Source organism: Zootermopsis nevadensis, unplaced genomic scaffold (assembly GCF_977971745.1).
Source record: "Zootermopsis nevadensis isolate Lab colony 2312 unplaced genomic scaffold, Znev_1.0 Znev_ptg000028l, whole genome shotgun sequence".
NCBI lineage: Eukaryota > Metazoa > Arthropoda > Insecta > Blattodea > Termopsidae > Zootermopsis > Zootermopsis nevadensis.
Window position 1 is genome coordinate 15494772 of NW_028259160.1, and position 20374 is coordinate 15515145.

General features: G+C 40.1%; 1 protein-coding gene across 1 annotated transcript; it reads right to left on the bottom strand.

Moving 5' to 3' along the window:
* Nucleotides 1–606: 606 nt before the first annotated feature.
* Nucleotides 607–19837, bottom strand: LOC110826658 (uncharacterized). Its single transcript, XM_022057516.2, has 2 exons — nt 19436–19837; nt 607–2967 (listed from the first exon to the last, which is right to left on the bottom strand). Exons 1-2 carry the CDS (start codon nt 19444–19446, stop codon nt 2292–2294), a joined length of 687 nt encoding a protein of 228 aa, XP_021913208.1. The 5' UTR covers nt 19447–19837; the 3' UTR covers nt 607–2291.
* Nucleotides 19838–20374: the final 537 nt, after the last annotated feature.

Sequence of the window (20374 nt, forward strand, 5' to 3'; positions counted from 1 at the left end):
CACGATGGTTTGTTTCAGGGCCGATTTTCAATTGTCGGAATCGAAAATATAATTCCCGTGCTAAAGTGGCCCAAGACCTCACGTGAACTGGACCGCCCAGCCACTGTACCTTAGTTCCTTTTCCATACAAACATTCTCAATTAAAAACAATGCATGTAATATGCCAGAATGTACTTCATTGCCACACCTGGAATGTAATCTCTAACCCTCCCCCCCCCCCATACACGCAATTCTATCGCTAGTTGAAGAAAGTCTTAATATAAACGATCTTAAAAGTGAATAATCATAACTTACGAATATTGCACAGTTTAAGGCTGGAATCTGTTCTTTCGCTGTGGATCCACTGAGCTGGAAATAAATCCAAAGAGCGGACAGGGGATCCACTTGAATGCTTCGTTAACTATTCTGGAAACTGAAAGGCTTGGTGATTAAAGGCTTGTAAATGTGTGAATAATTTTCAGTAATGAAAGCAATAAATACTTCGTTCTACTATAGAGCTCTTAAAGTGTTGAATGGAATTAGTGTTAAAATCGTCCGTAACAGAAACCAGGAAAAAATATGGCTGCCTTTTAAGATCTTTAAATCAAAATCAAATACTGACAGAAGTTAGATCTGAAAATTATTTTCTGAATCGTTACGTTCAGTATTTTATTAGTACTCTGATACGACTTAAGTAGTAACAATCTACAAGGACATAAACAACATACTACCAATAATCTAAAACAAATTTTACTATATATTTACAGGAACGTTATAAAAATGTTAATTTCCTATAATAATATAGCAAATAAGGTGCTTGCAAATACAATGAAATTGTAAATCTAAATGCTACATATCTTGGTCACAAATCACAACTTAAATAAAGCAGAATTCTCATTTTTTTTTTAAAAAAATTGTTTACGTAATATTGGACGTCTTTGTTAAAGCGAAAAATGACGACACTCGATGACAATGAAATTCATGTCATTTACGGACTTATATTTACTGTTCCCTTCTTGTATAGTCATTTAGCATCAATGAAGCTATCGGATTGTTTCCAGATATCCCAAAAACACACATTATACCTCCTTTATTTTAGTATATATATTCTACCTTTATTGATAAGCTTATACATAAAAATATATACAGTATCTATGCATTTATTTTACAGCGAATAGAAATTAAAACTTAAAAGTTTTAAAATACGTAAACAAATTATGTAGTACGTATTACGATATTAGTGGGGAAACTATAATCAGATAACCTTTGCATGTTATTATATACGTGGTAAAACTATTTTAACTTTATCTATAATAAATTAATACAAAAAAAACAGTATACGATCTAAGTACGAGAAAACATTTGTTTGTTTGTTATTAATGTCACAGACTTATAATTACACAGTAAAATTCTGTTAGGTTAAAAGTTCTTTCCTGTATGCTCCTATGACCTCTAGGCCTTCCTACCTAATGAAAGGCCACTTTGTACCGATACTATAATGTAAATTAATACAGAAAAACTCTGTAGGATTCTGCGTCTTAGTCTCTTAAAACACGGAAAAAGTGTCTATAATTCTGTTATTCACACAAATACAGATTTAGGTTCATGAACGAGACAACCATAACTTGTTTCTGAGAACACTGCAAAAGTTCTCCACTCGGTTTAAATCCCTATAACAGGCCTACGTCTCGACTTATAATTAGGCCTACAAACACACTTAAACGTCACAATTATATTAACTTTTATCTGCTAAGATTTTTTTAAAACATAGAACGAAATTTCAGTACATGCCACCAAGAGTTACAAAATCATTTGTCATTCAAAATTAACTGAAACCTACAGTTAGATTAATCAAGAATTCTGATATTTCCTGTTGAAATAAAGACACGAACAGGACAGGTACAATCACCAGAATACGTTTCCCGTAATAAGAACGGAGTTCTTACCAGAAAACAGATAATCGAGCTGTTGTCCACGTAATTATAACATTCTTTTGCCTCCAAGCTGGCGTTCTCTCTCGTGTAAGGTACAGGAAATATGTGTGACGTCATATTTCCACTTACATGCTACGTCCATTACATTTATCGGGGGAGAGGTCAGAGTGCAAGTCACTGGTCTGCTGCCTCTGACGAAATGCCAGTCTGTCTAGGCATTACAAAAAGTTTCACTGCAAGTACAACAGTGGACTTCGGCGATACTCAGGATTAACCGAACCACTCTCGTACAACTTTCCGGTTGCTGGAAGCACCCGGAAAAGTTTAATGCGCCAGGAACTCTACCTGCACGTGAGCATAGAAAATAAAATCGAAGAATCAATTGTTCAGGGTTAACAGCCTTTGATGATACACGGGTTTCTTACTCTTTTCAATCACGTAAAACGACTGTGGTTTTCCATTTCCAGAGAAATATTTCTGAATCATCGTTTTGCGTTGATTGGCTGGTGCGTAGTACGAAACGGCTGGCTTCTCATTGTGATCGGATTTTCTATGTTGTTTCATCGGAGTAGATTTCTCACGTGCCTCGTTTCCTTTGCCGTGAGTCCAAGGAGACGTCTTCTGTATGGTATATATTTTACTGTCTTGGGCCTGAAGGTTCGAACCGACGGACTTGCGTCTTGAATTATTTGCAATCTTCTTCAGAACAGGGATATTCCAGTGATACACTCTTGCAGGTTTTCCATTAGCTCTGAAACTGACTGGGACTTTATTCACCGAATTATAAGCGTTTGAAATTTTCGTGGGTTTCAAATGCGAGTAGTAATACGGGTTTGGCGGGAGTTTTATGATGAACATGTGGGAGTCTTCTCTGTTGACGCCATGATGGCGGGACTCGGTAGCGAGTCGTTTCCTGTGATGGTTCATGGGCATTCTTCTACGAGACATCCCCAGCCGTGTCAACAGTTCGTGGTTCGCACTATTTGCTGACGTACACGTGGTGCTCACTATCAGCGTGCAGATAAGCAGTGTCAGAGGCACGAGACACGACAGCCTGCAAGAAAAAGCAATAATTGTTACAGACACATCGAAAGCCCTGGTATATTCCCTGACGCTGATATTAAAAAGCTGAACGATAAAGCAGTCCCTTAGCTTAAGTGACGATATTAAGGCGTATAATGGAAGAGGAGATATCTCCACGCATTCATAACCTCGGTACGTAAATTGTCAGTTCAGGCCCCTCGGCAATACCACTTGGACGGACCCCAGAGTTCCCAAGTTTGGAAATGACACTGTCAAGGAGAATAACAATAGCAAGTTCCGTTATAAAAAAAATAATTACGCCTTTGTTAATAACCTGGAAAATGAAACTAGAACACTGTAATTTAACTTGAAACATACACACACAATGCGCTGAGCCGTGAGAAACAGAGAGGAATAAATTGCTTTGACTCTACAATTGTTATCCATTAGTGGTTCATGCCTTACGAAAGACTAAAATAATCCCACGTAGGCTACACCTAAATATATGTCCACAGGCCATATACCAGTTAAAAGAGCCTGTTCATATCCGCGTTTTAGGCGCATCAGAAACTACTGAAATCTGCAAAAATTTTCGCCTGGAGGCTTCGTCACATCTACCAATCCGTCCCTACGGGATAAAAACTAGAGAACGACTGAGCGGATTATTTTTTAACTTGATTAGCTGAAATTAGTCGACAAATTCCAATTTGGGTTAAAATCTGACATAACAGGAATTTTACAAAACACCAACGTGCGTCTCTGCGCTCTGAAGTGACTGGGAAATTCTATAAGAGGGATCCCCAACAGCGGCCACGTGGAGGAACGTCACTAGCGTAATTCGAAAATATAAGAAAAGTTAAATTTTCGAAAACGCGCCAGACTTATTACGCAATGTGTACATTTCCTAACGCGAAACAATTTTCTGTTTCTAAAATGGCAACAGTGAATTTCTGAGAAAATTTAACAGCATTTATACGCCTACTACTGGGCACTACGAACAAAACCAGACTAGTAAACGAAATATCACAGCATATCGATTGGTGTTGCTGCTTCGTATTCCTGAGGTTGTGAGTTCGGAACTCGGCCTGGCGACCCTGGGATCTGTCGTAGTTTTCTCGAGCCCATGCAGGCGAACTGAGGGGCGATGTGTTTACAAGAAATCACGAAACACTCGTTTCACATCCTTTCTAGGTCAACATTCACCGTCATTCTAACATTCAATGTCGCAACTCATAAATCCACGTAATTCAAAAAAGATTCCTCACAGGAAAACGCAATAATAATAAATAAACATATTAGTAATTATTAATGTAATTCTGCTACGAGAAAAACGTTTAACTCCGTCATAAAATAAAATGTGGTTTATACGTGCATGGCCAACTATGTTTCCGTCTACGTATTTCGCCCAAGTAATTACATACGACGTCTCTATGAATTTTTCTCGGGAGCAGTCCTGACCTTTGTTCCAGTTTCTCAGAGCTGCCCTAGTCTATTCTTACAGTCTTCCTTCTTTACAGTATCTTCCCATATGAAATGAAAGCCATCAAATTAAGAACTCATTCCGGTACCAGCCACCCCCCGGAGATAGCCGTCGTCTTGACGACTTGACTTTACTTAAGCAAGCACGGCGAAGTTAGAGCAACAGTGACTTCAGATGATAATCAATTTCGTGTGAACTAACAGATAACAATTAAAATCAAGGCGAAATCAAAAACAACATTAAACGCGTGATAATAATATGTTCAGAATTTATCTTATTTTATCCGAGTCGAAATAAAAATTTACCAACTAAAAAATAAAATAATCGAACTACACTTTTTGTACGCATTTCTCATTTCCCATTCACAACGATCATATGCTCCTTCGTTTAATTAATTAAATACCGCGTACTCTCAATCTGATAGAGAAATATTTGGTGAAAGCGACCGCCCCGATGATGGAGGCAGTAAGCGCCTCCGAAACGTCGGACAATTCCTACCACAGTACACGATGCAACATTCCCGAAGACAGTCGTCTTCGTATGTGCCCCCGTGAGAACTTGAATTATACCGACAGCGCATGAAGCAGACATCAAACAGCCTACGATTTTTTTTTAAATGAAATCATCGAGATTATTTCGATATTGTACGTTCCGGTGGACACGACCTCCTCATTACACGTTTACTGTACGCGAAGTAACCGATAAAATCCGTACTTCAAAATCTAGGAACGTTAGTGAACGTGCTTTATTCCACTTATGCAAAAAACCATCTGCTGCACAGACTGCCGAAAAACCTTGCGCGGGTTCTGGTTCACGTCCGTCATCATTTGACTGTCACGGAGAGCAGGGAGTGATCACCCGGCCCCCACTTACACGCTGTGCGAAAACAAAAGACACACAGACAACGAGGAACACCCTTCAGACACGCAAGTCAAAGGGATTTTAAAAAAAAGGATTAGCTGTTATTCTTCTGGGTTGCGAAGTCGCGTTTACTTGTAGGTGGGTAAAACGTTCCGATAGAACGCACTGCCTCCATCTTCTAGCTGCGTCTTTGCCCCACGTAAAAGTAATATCCAGTGTTTGGCCGAATGTCATTTCTGCAGTGCAAAACATGACATTCGGTTATTCACAAATAAATTGGACCATAGCTTTTGATTAATACCACAACCGTTAAGTTCCCCTTTAAATGACCGCCATATTGGGGTCCCTCCCCTGTGGTGATTCACGTGGTCTGTACACACATCGTAAACGGCGAGCCCTTTTAATAACTCGCCACAGGGGAATCTAAGAAAAGACATACATCACAGTTACGCGGGTCACATATCCCTTCTCTGAAGAAAACAATTTCATTTGAAGATGGCTGCCTTCTAAGTGGTTGCGCCGTGTAGTCTGGTAGAAGCTTTCCGACGTTTCGCCCTGATGATGGAAGCAGCAAGGACCACTGAAATTACAAGGCGCAACAACCCAGAAGACAGCGATCTAATTTCAAGGACCCGCGCTGATTCCTCGGAAAAGTATTAGCAATTACAAGATATTTTCCTTCCACAAGGTCGACACCCCCCGTGATGTCAACTAGGAAACCGACTTTGCTTTTTAAATGTCCAGCCTGGCTTCCATGTGACCTCCCACCCATTGTCAAGGTCGACCCACCGCCATTAAAGAAGAAAGTTGTCCCGCGTACATTCCTCGCAAACGCTGCCAGAGAACGCAGTCTCTGGTTCCTTGACTACCTGTCGCATGCCCACTTTAGCGCAAGAACAGATCAAGTCAATATCTCTCTAAATAAACATTTTGTCCTAATGTACAAACTTCGTGTATAAAACGTTTCTGGAACACCTGAATGTCTTTCACAAATTACAAAATGGCGCCATATATGGACGAGGGTCACCGACGAACTTTTTTATTTATTATTTAAAAAAAATCTTCATTTCAGCCCTGTAGATGGAAGCAGTATATTTCTCCGAAACGCTGCTATATGCCTACAAGCCCAGACGGCAACATCGACAACAAACAGATTGTGTGGCTGGTATAGTTCAGAAGTTAATCTTCCAGCCTGTTGACTTGTGTCAGCTGACCGCAGACCACTTTGTGGTCACTACACTCAGGAGTAGACATTTAAAACCTGTCCAGTGGCTCTTCGTGAGTAAAGAGAAAAAATCCTCAAGTTCCTTGACTCACCCAACAAACTCTGCAACGAACCAAGAATGTGAACAGAATTCACCATTTACCAGTGACTTGGACAGAAAAAGCTGATCGTCGACTATCCTACCGCTGATCATACATCTTAAGACGATAATCTCTGAAATTATCACCACGCATGCTGATAATTTACAGTTGGCAAACCTTCAATTATCTTTAGGAGTTTCATCTGACAACTAAAAACCGTGGAGGAAGACGCTTTTGAGTCAGACAAAGTAAATTTGGTCCCGTGTCTAAGGCGTACAGCGGACAGCGGAAGTAAAGCTCGTTGGAGGTACGTGACCTTCACGCTCCGGCAGGTTTACCCCGAGAAAGACCTTACAGCGCGGATCAGACAGGACGCCGACGGTCTAGTCCCATGAACTACGGGTGAATATTTGAAAAAAAAAATGACGCGAGATTTGAGGTTATCACAGTGTGAGACGCCAGTCAACATCACAGAAGACTGCAATATTCAAGGAAGTAACAGTTTATAAACTCTGTGTAGTTTCATTCCATACGAAGATAAATTTTGCAGAGGATATCTGATCTTCAGTTAATGCCTCACATGAATAAAACCACGTGTGTCTTTAAATGACGTACGTTCCAGTCGTAACGTAGCTTACTCGAGGGAAAACAAAAAAAAAGTTCAAACTTTGTTTACCCTAAATTTCGCTTCAGAAGTTGGGATACGCCAACCAACACAGTGACTAGCCTACCGACTGAAGGATCATTGTGTCCATACCCGGAAGAGATTGGGGTTGCAGGCGTGTTCGCAATGAAGTTATTTGTCTCTGCACAGTAAACTTGTGGACATATTCAAAATCGTTCAGCACGCACTTCACATGAAGGCCTGCAATTTTTCTTGTGCACGGAACACCACAAAAATCTACCGCTGGACTCTGTATATAGAGCCAGTTCAACCCAGTCCACACACACACTGCAACCTTAAAGATTAATTTTAATATTATCTCCCCATCTACACCTAGTTCTACCAGTAGGCCCTTTCCTTTAAGTTTCCTGTTCACAATTCCGAACGCGTTTTTCTTATCGTTCATGTTGTGACCCTCCTTGATTTGATTACCATAATAATTGAATTAATCGAACAGAACAAATGTAAGTCCTAAGATGGCTGCTGGATGTTTGTGCAACGAACTGCCTGTTTAATTCTAAAATAATTTCCTTCTTTCCTTTATCATGTGGGAAAAAAAACACCATCATAAGTGGTACATGTGTTTGTTCTATTCCTGTTTCTTCTAAATTATCTAATATGGCGATACAGCAGCTGTTGTGCATTCCAACCCCTACAACCCTCACGGCAAAAAAATAGTTCCCATACTTGAACGTCATCCAACCACAACAGGGAGTCGTGATTCGAGACGTTGCTCTGTTTTTGAGATGTACTACTAGCAATCCATATTCACACAAGCATGGCGTCGCATTTGAACGCGCAGAGGCGTGTACGCACATCAATCAGACACGAGTTACAAACACAGCAAAAGTATGGCCATCATATTTCAATCCTAGTATAGACAAAGTTAGTTAAAAGAACTCCTCTGTTAACATCCGCCACAGTTAATAAAACAGAACTCAGCGACAAATTAATCAAGACGGCAGACAAGCGAAGAGCATCATAGACACGCAGACCAAGAGTATGAACGTATCAACAAGACAAACACTTTTAACTTACGAATATTAAGCTCGCGCATGCTCCAGCCTCTGTGGTTCCAGAATAGGAGAGAATATTTCCATATGAAATAGAGCCCAGATGACAGACAATTGCCACAGGCGAGGAAAACCACGATCGCGTGGCTACAAAGAATGCCTCGGAGAGACAAATTTTAATTTCGGAATAATATTAAATTAGACACAGTCCGTGACGTCATGCCCCCAAGATATAATTATTATTATTATGACGATCAAATCAAGGCCTGTGGTACATGAGTGGACACGATTTGCATAAAAAAATTTGGTCGGAAATTTTGAAGAGAAATACTACTTCAGAGACAAAGGCGTAGGGAGGATAATAATAAAATGGATCTTAAAGAAATATTATAAGAGTGTGAAGGTTTTTCAAGCAGTCGGACAAGGTCTTGTGGCGCGATCTAATGAGCACAGTAATGAAACTCCGAGTTATGTAAAAGATGAGAAACTGTTGACGTTTCGAAGAGAAGTACTGCCTCCATCTTCAGGACTCAGTTAGATCCTCAAATATCATATAGATCATGGCAGCTTCTTAAGACAAATCTGATAAAGCGAATTCGTCCGTCGATATCAAAAATGTCTCAGACACCACAGAGTTCTTCGAGAAATCTGTAGAAATTTTCCTCTTTAATTGAAGATACATGATTTAATAACAACTTGCAAGTACAGTCCATTAACTATTGTGAACCACGCTTCAGAGTCAGCTGTTATTTTTTTATAGCGAAGGGATATCTCTTACTTCTAATACCTCAAGAATTTAACCGGGTGGTCTGTTTCATGTTCATGTCTTGTTCCTTTTTCCTTCTCTGTATTTGAATTGGGTTCGTGTCAAGTTCAAGTTTCCGCCCTCCCCGCCCTGAAGATGAGCAATTGAAGATGAAACGTGCCAGTAAACGCTCCACACAGCCACATCAACAGCGGTGGTCTGTAAATTTCGTTCTCAAGAAGATGTTATCCATCTACCCTAATCAGTTTGTTTAGACATCTCGAATTAAACCATTTCACTCTGGCCGCCATACCAAATTCTGACCCCAAGTCATTAGGAAGAAGTCCATTTCTGTGGCGTGACGGTCTCAGAGCATCGCAGTCAAGAAGACGACTTAAAGAAACACTTATTCTCATCTTCCCTTGCCGTTCGTTCACGTTTATCTTTTTCTACTACCAAGAATTATAAAGAGAAGATTACGTCTTCTGATTTCTACAGCTTCATTTTCCTTCACATTCCCTTCAGTTTAAAGGGCTATTTAATTAATTACACAATTCAATTAACAATTTATGTGCGTAAGTTTACAACAGTAGACCTAGAATCTCTGACTACGCTAAGCTTGCAACCTCAAATACATCGCTGATGTTTCCTGTTCTTGACAGATACGACCGATGTCATAATTCAGCCTTCAGCATTGTGGTTCCTAAAAAGAATAACATTTCTATCCAATCTCCAGCGTAAATAATCCGTGTTCAGGTTCCTGAGGAATCATTAAGTTATTCAGCTGTCAGGCCACGGCGTCTGCACTCGCCCCAGTGTGATATGAGCTGGCAGGAAAACTTGTCCACTCCTAATTTGGCAAACAGCTCGTTACCCGCAAAGTTCTATGACCCTCTGACTTTCTCACGTACTAAGAACATTGCCTGGATGATGAAGGCTCTGAGCTTGGAATCCGCTTTACATGACCACCGAGCTATAAAACACAGAAACTGACTCTGTTAGCAGATCTCGAGCAAGTTTAATCGATGCTGGTAAATAAACGGAACGAAGCTCTGTACAAAGATGTTCTTGGTTTTGCGAATAACTCAAATGACTTGATAAGAAATTATTGCAGATACGTATTTATCGTTGCAACGCCATTCGTATCGCAGGTAGGGGCACTTTACTCCCCCTTACATGTCATTAAATTTTGACCATATCGACCGAAATTTCACCTATCAATAATTTTTTGTTAGAAACTAACTTTTAGAATATCGATACACGTTGATTCGAATTCCATGAAAGTGGGGTTTGGCATTTAGTAACTCCCAGTTTTTCTAATGCCTATTTTAATATTATCTTGAAATCTAATCCTTGGCTTCCCAAGTCATCTCTTTCCACTCAAACAGCATCTTCCACGCTGTTATAACTTCTTCATTATGAATTCCACGCTCATCACAACGTAACAATATTAGTATGCAAAGATTACAAATTATGAAGCCAAATTACGCAATTTTCTCCATTATCCTGTTGTTTCTTCTTAGGTTAAAATGTTTTTCTTGCTGTTTCTTATAACACCATACATCCATGTTGTTTCCCTAGAAAGCTTAATAAAATATTCATAACTCAGTTATTTTTCACCAATTATACTCCAAGAAGAGTTGATCATGGTAGAAATATAAAAATTCCACACGTCAGATGTAAGCCTAAGGGATGAAATAAAACAAGCGATAATTTCCTCTATATTTTAAGATTTGAAGAAAACACCAGGCAGTCTCGCGACTCGAAACAACCTCTACTTATCTCCATTCTGATATTTTATTTTCAAAATACAAGCATGTCTTCAGAATATCAGAAAGGCTTGCCGGAAAATGTCTAAATAAGGAATTCGAGTAACACACAATAAATCCTTGGCCTCTTGGATTCCTATTTAAAGCAAAACCTGTTTTCTACCTCCAAAGACAATAATAACCTTAGAAACACGTATCCCTGGAGCGAACATTAGTTGTTGCAAACCGCAAAACCTCTGCACTACACGGAACAAAAAGGCGAATTCAAACTTCGGTCGAATTATCATTACAGGCGATAGAACCCCTGTATCTAGGCAGGAGGAGACTACGTGAGCCCCTTCAAGGCCCACCGGTGGCAAAGATACAAATATCTGCCCCTACGAGGTATCTGAACCCGGCTGCAAATCCAAAAAAACAGTTACTTTACGGGCTGCAGACATGCCCTAAACTTTTAAAATTTATTTTCTCTATTTCGTATTTTATTCCGACACGTTTCTCGTCAGAAAACAAACTAGGAATCACTATTTCAAGCCTGAATGCACTGCCTCACTGACCAGCTGCCAGTTTTCTCATGTACTGATCATTGTTTCTCCTATATAAGTCTCCCTCCAACTATCATGGTTCAAAGAGCCCTTACTCATCGGTCAGTTTATTACAAAGAAAGCTCTAATGATCAAGCAGGCGGTGTGCACACTGCAACAGTGGAATATACGCATTAAAATGTTAAAACAATTATGCATTATCTGCAGGCACATTAAATTAAAATACAAATTAAAATATAAATATAATTTATATAAAATATCAGGGCGATGGTATAGGCAGCAAGGACCTCTGAAACGTCGAGAAACTTCTACCAGACTACACGGCGCAACAACCCAGGAGACAGAAATCTTCATACTAAGAATCGCCCTGATGATGGAGGCAGTATGACCTCTGAAACGTCGAGAAACTTCTACCAGACTACACAGCGCAACAACGCAGAAGACAGAAATCTTCATACTAAGAATCGCCCTGATGATGAAGGCAGTATGACCTCTGAAACGTCGAGAAACTTCTACCAGACTACACGGCGCAACAACCAAGGAGACAGAAATCTTCAGACTGACCGCTGAGAAAACCTCAAATCCTACGATGTCAGATTTCTACTACTTTCGTCTCAATAATTGTACACAAATCAAAAGTGACTTGTATGTGACCACAGGGGGGCAGTCTGTGTCATCATCGCTGGGGCTGGACGAATTCAATTGTCTCCGCAGAATTACGGTACCTTCTCGTCGCCTAGCTGTGACCCGTGTATCGTCTCGCTGCTGCACGTGCGACGATAATTACCTGACGACAACCCGTCGAACCACTTCGATATTCACGGCATCTCTCGCTCTCAGAAAGACTCTTCCGAACTGTTCCAAAGCCTCAAGGCGAAATCAACAACTTGGCTCGGCGAAAGCATTTTCTCAGCTTCACAGATATCTCAAGCTTTTCCTTGCTTAAGATAAACACACACGTAAACACATAAATATAAACATATCTATATTCCTCAGGAGGATACGAGGCATCGTCCACCTTAGAATATCATTCAAAAACATTAAAAGTATTAATCGATAGTAATCTACTGGGGTTTAAAGCCGATGGTTACCCACGTTTCAGATAAAAATAACACCTCCATCGTCAGGGTATCTCCTCGTATCTCTTAGCACCTCAGATTAAACGATCATACGGCGGTGAATATGTAAGTCACAACACAGAGGACCAAACCCGATATCTATCTGCATGGTTTAAATCCCAAAACTACTCAACGGATTTCGATTAAATTACGTATTGGCAGGAATTTTACAGCCTGATTATCACTCGGGTTATTTTTATTAAATATTATGGTACAAGTCTATAGACCTTTAAAATGCAGCTGATCGAAGCAGCAAGCACCTCTGAAACGTCGGTCACTATGGAAGGCCATCTTCATTATCTTACTCCGTCTTCATGTCTCCGGACGAGCGCGGTTTCTTCACAGCGGCCTCTTGAACGACATATGCCACTTTCGGCTTGAAAGGTCATATTATGTCAGTGACCCCAAAAAATCTTCCCACACCCATCTCATTGCAGAAAAGTTAGCATTTTCACGAGCACAACACAACCAAGACTAGAAGCTATACAAGGAAACTCATAGGAAATATATTATATTATATTATATTATATAAACTCTGCAGCAAATTAGGGGTTTTAAGACCGTGGCCTGCTGATATGATTTCAGCGGCTCGCGTAAGTACGTGAAACTATTTACAACAGAAAATTAGAAACTGACTTATGGAACAGAGTCCTATTTGAGAAGCCAGTCAACAAATTCGTCTTTTACTGAAACAAAATGTTCACTATCGTGTTTACAAAAGCCCGATACCTATCCTGAACCAGAATAATCCAGTCCCACCCTATTTCCCTTACATCCTTTTTAATATTATCCTCCCATCTACAATTTCTTCTTCCTATTTGCATTACCCGTTCCATGCGAATGGTGACCGTCGAAAGCCCTTTAAATGCGTCTCAAAAATGACGGTGAATCACGGGCTTCGAATCAAATCTCTTTGCCTTTCCAATCCCTGCTTAAAACGCAATTATATCAAGTGATATCAAGTGAAGTGTAGTGCAGAATTATAGGACTACATAACACAGACAAACTAACTGTGGACAATCCGCTGACAACGTCTTACAAATTACGCATTTCCAATTTTAATTTCGGTTACATCATTGGTCTTCTGAACCCTAGTTCCACATCGGTACAAAAATTTTGAAAATATCATTCATTATTTTCCACTGCCACCGGGTAAAAACCCATTTGCAGTTAATAATAAATAAATAAATAAAATAATTAATTTAGATGTTCTCTCTGCCACAAATTTCTGTTCACCGTCGCACATAATCATCGACACTACAGTTTACATCAAAGGAAATGCCACATCCCAGTGCTAGTGCACATTCTCATAATTTATTCGTCTTCAAAGAAGTCGCTTTGTGTTGCAAATCTAAACACGGTCTTCGCAGAAATCTATTGTCACTTATGCCACTCTTTGTTACACAACACTGGTTTTTGACGACATTATTTGCATACTGGTACGTTTTCCAGGAAGTGTGTATGATTTACAAATTGAAAGTGCAAACCAATAGTTGAAACATACACTGTAATTCTCCGAATCACAGACAACTCGTTTTGATGGACAGTCTGGGAGCAAATACAGTGAAACAGTCGGTAATAACAGATCGCGTTCACTGGAAGATTAAAAATTCCACAGAACTTCGTATAATATCATAATTAATTAAAGTATAATAACTCTCAAGGATAATTCTGGGTATCCACGTCAATGAGCATTTTTCTAACCATCATTTTACAGATGTCAAAATTCGCTCTTTACTACAACTCACACGAAAATCCACCAAAATACAAATTAACCCACTAACCACTCACCCTCATGGCCCACAAAAGAGATGCATAATACAGTGCGTCCACTGACAAAGTTCAACGCAACTGTAATTTCCCAGCTCCACGCAGGAAATGCTATAAAAAAGTAAGTTGAGTTTATTTTTATCAAACCTTGCAATGTTCCTGTATTCATCCTTCAGGATGAGAGTTGGGGAAGACGAACATACATTTTAGTCTAAAATCTGAAGAAAAGACCACTTGAAAGACCTAGATGTAAATGAAACGACAATATTACAATGGACCCGATTAAACTGGCGCCCTCTTGTGAACACGGTAATAAAACTTGGTTCAAATCATCACTCGGAATTTCTTGGTCAGCTAGACCAGTGGTATTCAACCTGGGGTACGCGTACTCCCGGGGATACGCGAAGACATGTTAGGGGGTACGTGAAATTTAAAAAAATATATATTATTTTATGATAAACACTGAATGAGACACGGTGGTCTAGCGGTCAGAACGCTGGCCTTGTAATCCTGGGGTCTCGGGTTCGATTTATAACTTGTGTTGGGCAAGGCCGTGGTCTAGGCAACACGGAGTTTTCCTCCGTGGCATCCCAACAATTACTCCATTCACACACAGAAGAAGGCAATGGCAAACCACTTCTGGATCATCTGCCAAGAACGTATATGAACAGGTCCCAGTCCGAGAAAAGGATGGAAGGATCCTGTTCATATGGACCTGTCGTCAGACAGAACACTAAATAATAATAATAAAATAAACAGTGAATAATCAGTAATGTAATTTATTTAATTTATTTTAGATGTAGATTATATTATGTATAACTTGAATTATACACAAACAACTTTGGGGGTACAAAGTTGAAGAGAAATTATATCTGGGGGTACGCGAACAAAAAAGGTTGAATACCACTGAGCTAGACGACTCTGTTTCATACCAATAAATATTTTTTGTGTTTCGTATAGTGTGGTTTGTTAAATGAATGACGTTTTCCGAGTTCCGTTAGGTTTAACACACTTCTTATACATAAACTACACGTAAACGGTTCATTCAGTTAAATTAAATATCATCTAAGGATTGGGGCAGTTCTTCTTATGTGGGACGAAGAACTTGAGAGTAACAATGCAACACAAAAACTGCAAATCACGTGGTAACTCGGTCATCGGTAATGGTGGTCACTAGGATTTCCTTCATTCCGCGTCGTACCATCTGCTCAGAATCTCTCTCTCTCTCTCTCTCTCTAGTCTGGTAAAAACTGACCGACGTTTCAAAGGTACTTACTGCTTCCATCATCATGGCGATGAGTAATCGACGCGCGAAAAAGCTATGAAATACAGAAGCAGGCCGGACAGATCAAGATTTGATCTCGTTGGGTTATTCTGGTCTAAATATATTTCACTGCCTTTAACATAAGGGATTAAAATAAGGAGAAAAAATTAATAAACCTTAATTGAGAAAATTATCCTGAAAACTTCCAACTATCTCTTAACCCTATCATTGGTAATTTCGTGTCTCACAAACTGTAAGAAACAACCCCATGTATAAAAACTCCAGTCACGTTAAATATTTGTAGCTTGCGTTACCATGGAAATATACAGACATAATAGGGGTTTTAAAATTTAAAGCACGCAATTAACATTCGTCTCCCTATCTCACTAGACGCTATATAAAGTCCGTAGTTTAAACGGAGAAGTTAAATGACACGATAATCGATCTATCGACCAACAACTATACAGGTAGTACTTTAATTTGGTCACGGATATATACAGCAGGCCTACCAACATGGTAATAAAACACTGTCCGCTTCTTTATATGTCTACCTGGTGAAGTCTGCGAGATGCCGGGGGTAAATCAAGAGGACAGTGAACTACAGTTCAACAGTCGAGTTACAAGCAATATCTCGAAGCACGAAGATGGCTGTCATATGTGTTGTGGCGCCGAGCAGTCTGGCAGAAGTTTACCGACGTTTCAGAGGTCCTTACTGCCTCAATCATCAGGCGCACGAACCCGGAAGACAACCATCTTCAGATTCATCGCCGTAGAAACCTCAACTCCTACATCTCAATGTATATTTCGTATTATGTATCCATTACCCATCCTTCTAAGAGACAAGACTCCGCCATATATGGCTTTAATATTACATGGTAATAACATCTTTTGGAAGGGAAGGTGTGTCACACCGTCCACTACAGGACGTGCACAGGCCCGTTGCAGGTCTGTTTACAATAAAACCATGGAATATCCTAGAACACGTGAAGACATAAAGTTGCCGACCCTAACTCGAAGGTTATTTACCGTTAAGACTCTTCTGGTATGTATCTCCGAGTAATCTGGCAGGAATTGACCGACGTTTCAGAGGCACTTGCAGCCTCAATTGTCGGGACGTTAGACAAGGTAGTAAAAACACCCGAAACGTCGGTCCATTTCTACAGGATTACACGGCGTAACAGAAGGCATCCATCTTCATATTCAACGCCGTAACAGCTGAAGGAATGTGAATAGAAGTGAGACATTAATTACCACAGCATTCATTCGCTAAACAGTGTCATCGCTTGCGTTCCTATTGAAATAATCCCGTTTGTAATGCGAACATAACCTCCAAGGTTCTCGGCATGTAAACCTGAACTTCACAATAGACCTACGTTTACACAGGTTAAGCCATGAAAACCCAATTGGCTGCTAAGTAACAAAAACTCTGTGGAGAGTGACAATTCGTAAAATAAACACAGTAACTGTAATTTAAAATGCGCAATGTCACGAATGAACTTCACCTGTTTCTAGCGCCCGATATTAAGACGAAAAGTAACAAATTTTCCTCAACCCATGTAACGCTTTCATCGTGATGGAATGTAGGTTGAAGTCAACAGCTTCACAGCAAAAACTATTACTACCCAGCCCTGATGATGGAAGCAACAAGGACCTCCGAAACCCATAAGATAGCCATCTTCAGACTCACAGCATTAGAACAGAGTCCTAGAGACGCTAACAGCAGTTAATTACCGAGTTCAAAAGAGCCCATAACTGGATCACATCTTGAGCCAGCTGAATCCAGCCAACACGTTCGCACCTCAACAGCTTAAAATCCACTTTAAAATTGTATTCTCATGTACGTATTTTACCTTCAGTTACGCCGACCATCTCCCCACGCTTACTACACGTCCTGCCCATCTTGTTATCGTAATTTCGTCACTGCAATTACATTTGGTAAAGGATACGAACTATGAAGCCTTCGTCTTCCAAGTAACTTAACTTAGTATAAGCCGAATTTTTAAGTGGAATCATGATATCGAAAAACTGTCTTAAATGCAGTAAGTCCGTACTTTTGCGTTGGTAATTTACATTCAGGGCGTGAAATAGCTCAGCAACTGGCTAAGTAAATAAAAAGCGCCGAGCGCAAATCCAATTTACATTAAGTGAACTAACACACTTAAGCTTTCTGACTAAACACACAACTTCCGTATTCATGACGCAGGTTCCTTGTACGCGCGTCCACTTTTAACGATTGATGGGATGATCTGTATTTATACCAAGATGGCTGTCTTCTCGGTTCCAGTGCCTTGTGGTATGGCAGAAGTTTACCGACGTTTCGGAGGTACTTGCTGCCTCCATCATCAGGACAGCCATTTTGTTTATTTCCTTCCTAACCCACAGCCTTCTTCATTCTTTTATTGATTCTTCGTCACATGTCAATTATCGACCCTATAAAGGTAAGCAACGCGCGGCCCGCGTGCATTTTTGTAAAACACTGTACTGCACGATTAAAATTATTCACGCGATGTCATAAAACACACGGCGTGTCTTACTGAAAAACACTTTGGAGGAATGCAAATTGCAAGAACAGAAAAATTAAACCGATACTGAAATACTGAGCAAAAGCAATGTGAAATACCCCACAAATAGGTAAATGACTTTGTTGAGGAAAATAACTGAGTAAACATGTGACCCTGTTTACAGTAGTAGGTCTAATTTAGCAGAATTTTTAAATAAACTTCCGTAGCGATTCGGCAAACTATTCTCATTTGTAACCCCGCAGCCCGCGAGTCGATAACAAGGAATCAGCGTGACCCTACGTATTAAAAGGTCCAGAGAATCTATTCAGCAAACGATACCTACACAAACAACGTTGCATTTTATGTCCAGCGTCAATCAACACCCATTGTCTTACCAGATACATTCCTGAATATGAATCAAACGAAATGAATGACCGACCAGGAATTTAATGAATGAGATTTGAGGCACTCACGGCAGTGAAGATGTTGACGTTCTGCGTCGTGACGTCGCGTGAAATTCTAGGCTGACAGTAATGTTTCGGGGGAACATATTGCCTCCATCCACAGGGTTTGAAGATTAACATCGACGACAAGAATTATTAAATAATTTTTTTAAAAAATATGCAGCAGGAGTTCCTGGTCTATTATCTCCTAAATCCCAGCAGGCGGCGCTGAAGAACAGCGTCCTCTATGTCTGATGCAGATAAGGCACCGGGCGGTTAACAGGTAGCCATAATAAAAACGAGCAATTGTACTCTGACCGCCGACAGAGGCGGACGTCCTGCTGTAAGGACGACCCTCGTAAGTCCCCGAAGGACCTCGTCCTACCTGCTCTAATATCCAACACGATTCTACGCTAACACATCGCCCTGAAGATGGATGCAGCAACCAGCTCTGAAACGTCGTACCTGTTATAATATTCCTATGATATCGAACGTCGTGATGCTGTGATGAGTACATTTACTTCGTATTTTTTCGATCAAAAGTTCAAATCTCGGCCAGGAGACCGACCATACTGACTGGTAATTTTTGTTTTTCCTCAGTCCCTCCAGGAAAATTCAAGTACAGTACCATGCATTACGTCACAACGTCTTCTTTCCACAATTCATTATTCGTCCTAATATTAGACGCCACATGATCTGAGATGCCAAAATCATTAAATAAAACATCAATGTGTTGGAACAAACTCACAGCCGACATACGAAGATCGCAATGAAAATGAACATCTCATCCCACACTATAATGCAAGACAGGTACAATATCAGTGGCGGCTAGTGGGCAGGAGGCAGATGGGCGTGCATACTAAAAATTTTAAATCTCGTCCGACCCTTCAAGCTAAATGATCATACAGAATCATTTCCCATGTCTCATTCGAAGACACACACAAACCTCAATATCTAACACAGCGCCCTAACGTAACAAAAGAACTTCTACTTACAACCCGCCACTGACTTCGTAAATTATTACCTGGTTAACATTTTTTCAGGTTTTCCTTCACTGTCCCTCCCTTTATGGCCTCTGCTGTTTCAACAATTCTGGAATGACTGCGTAGATTTCAAATGTCACAGGTTGGAAACGAGTTTCGATGTCACACTGATACAGAATCATAGATGTGTCGAATCAAATCTTGTCTAAGTCTTCAATGTCTTATCAAACACGGAAGTCTTGGCGTTATTTCCGCGTATCTAAACTTTCTCACTGATCAATCTAAACCACCAAACACATCCACACAACAATGCACTTTCCTTCTCATCAAAAGACAAAACAATTGACGAACGGCAGAGCGTAAGCTCCTACAACTTCTCAGACCGGAATGGATATAGCGAGGGTCTGCGTTTGGTGTTCGTTGTAAGACTTTTAGTAGACCATGCCATGAAAAATACACCTCGAAGCTCTTCTAGGGAACCACTCCCCTCTCTTCTTTTACCCCCTCCACAATTCCTTCGCCATTCAACAATCCCCAGTCTTCCGCCGAGACCAGCGCCGTCGCAGACACTAGCCAGCAGTCAGCAAACCACCCAAGTCTTGTATGGAGCTGATTTGTTTGCAGAAATTCTCTTTCTTTGCCTTAGCAAGCGGTTAGTGATATTGAATTGAAGAAACATCGGTATTGTGTGTTAAAAGCTTGAAGATCTATACACATCGGCAGTCTTCAGGAATTATTCAACGCGGAATCGAAAACAGGATAGCCAACGTAAAACAACTGAACGAATAGCAATGAAGAAGTCATATTCTAGTAAAATATCCAACAAAAATTAAAGTGCGCAGATACTATGCGCAGTAAGATTTATTTTGGGAGATATTTAAAGGCAAATTTTTTGCTTCATATTCGGATAAATAAGGCATAAGGAGAAAAATATATATATTAATAAAATAAGGGCAGAATTTCAAGTCAGAGAAAGGAAA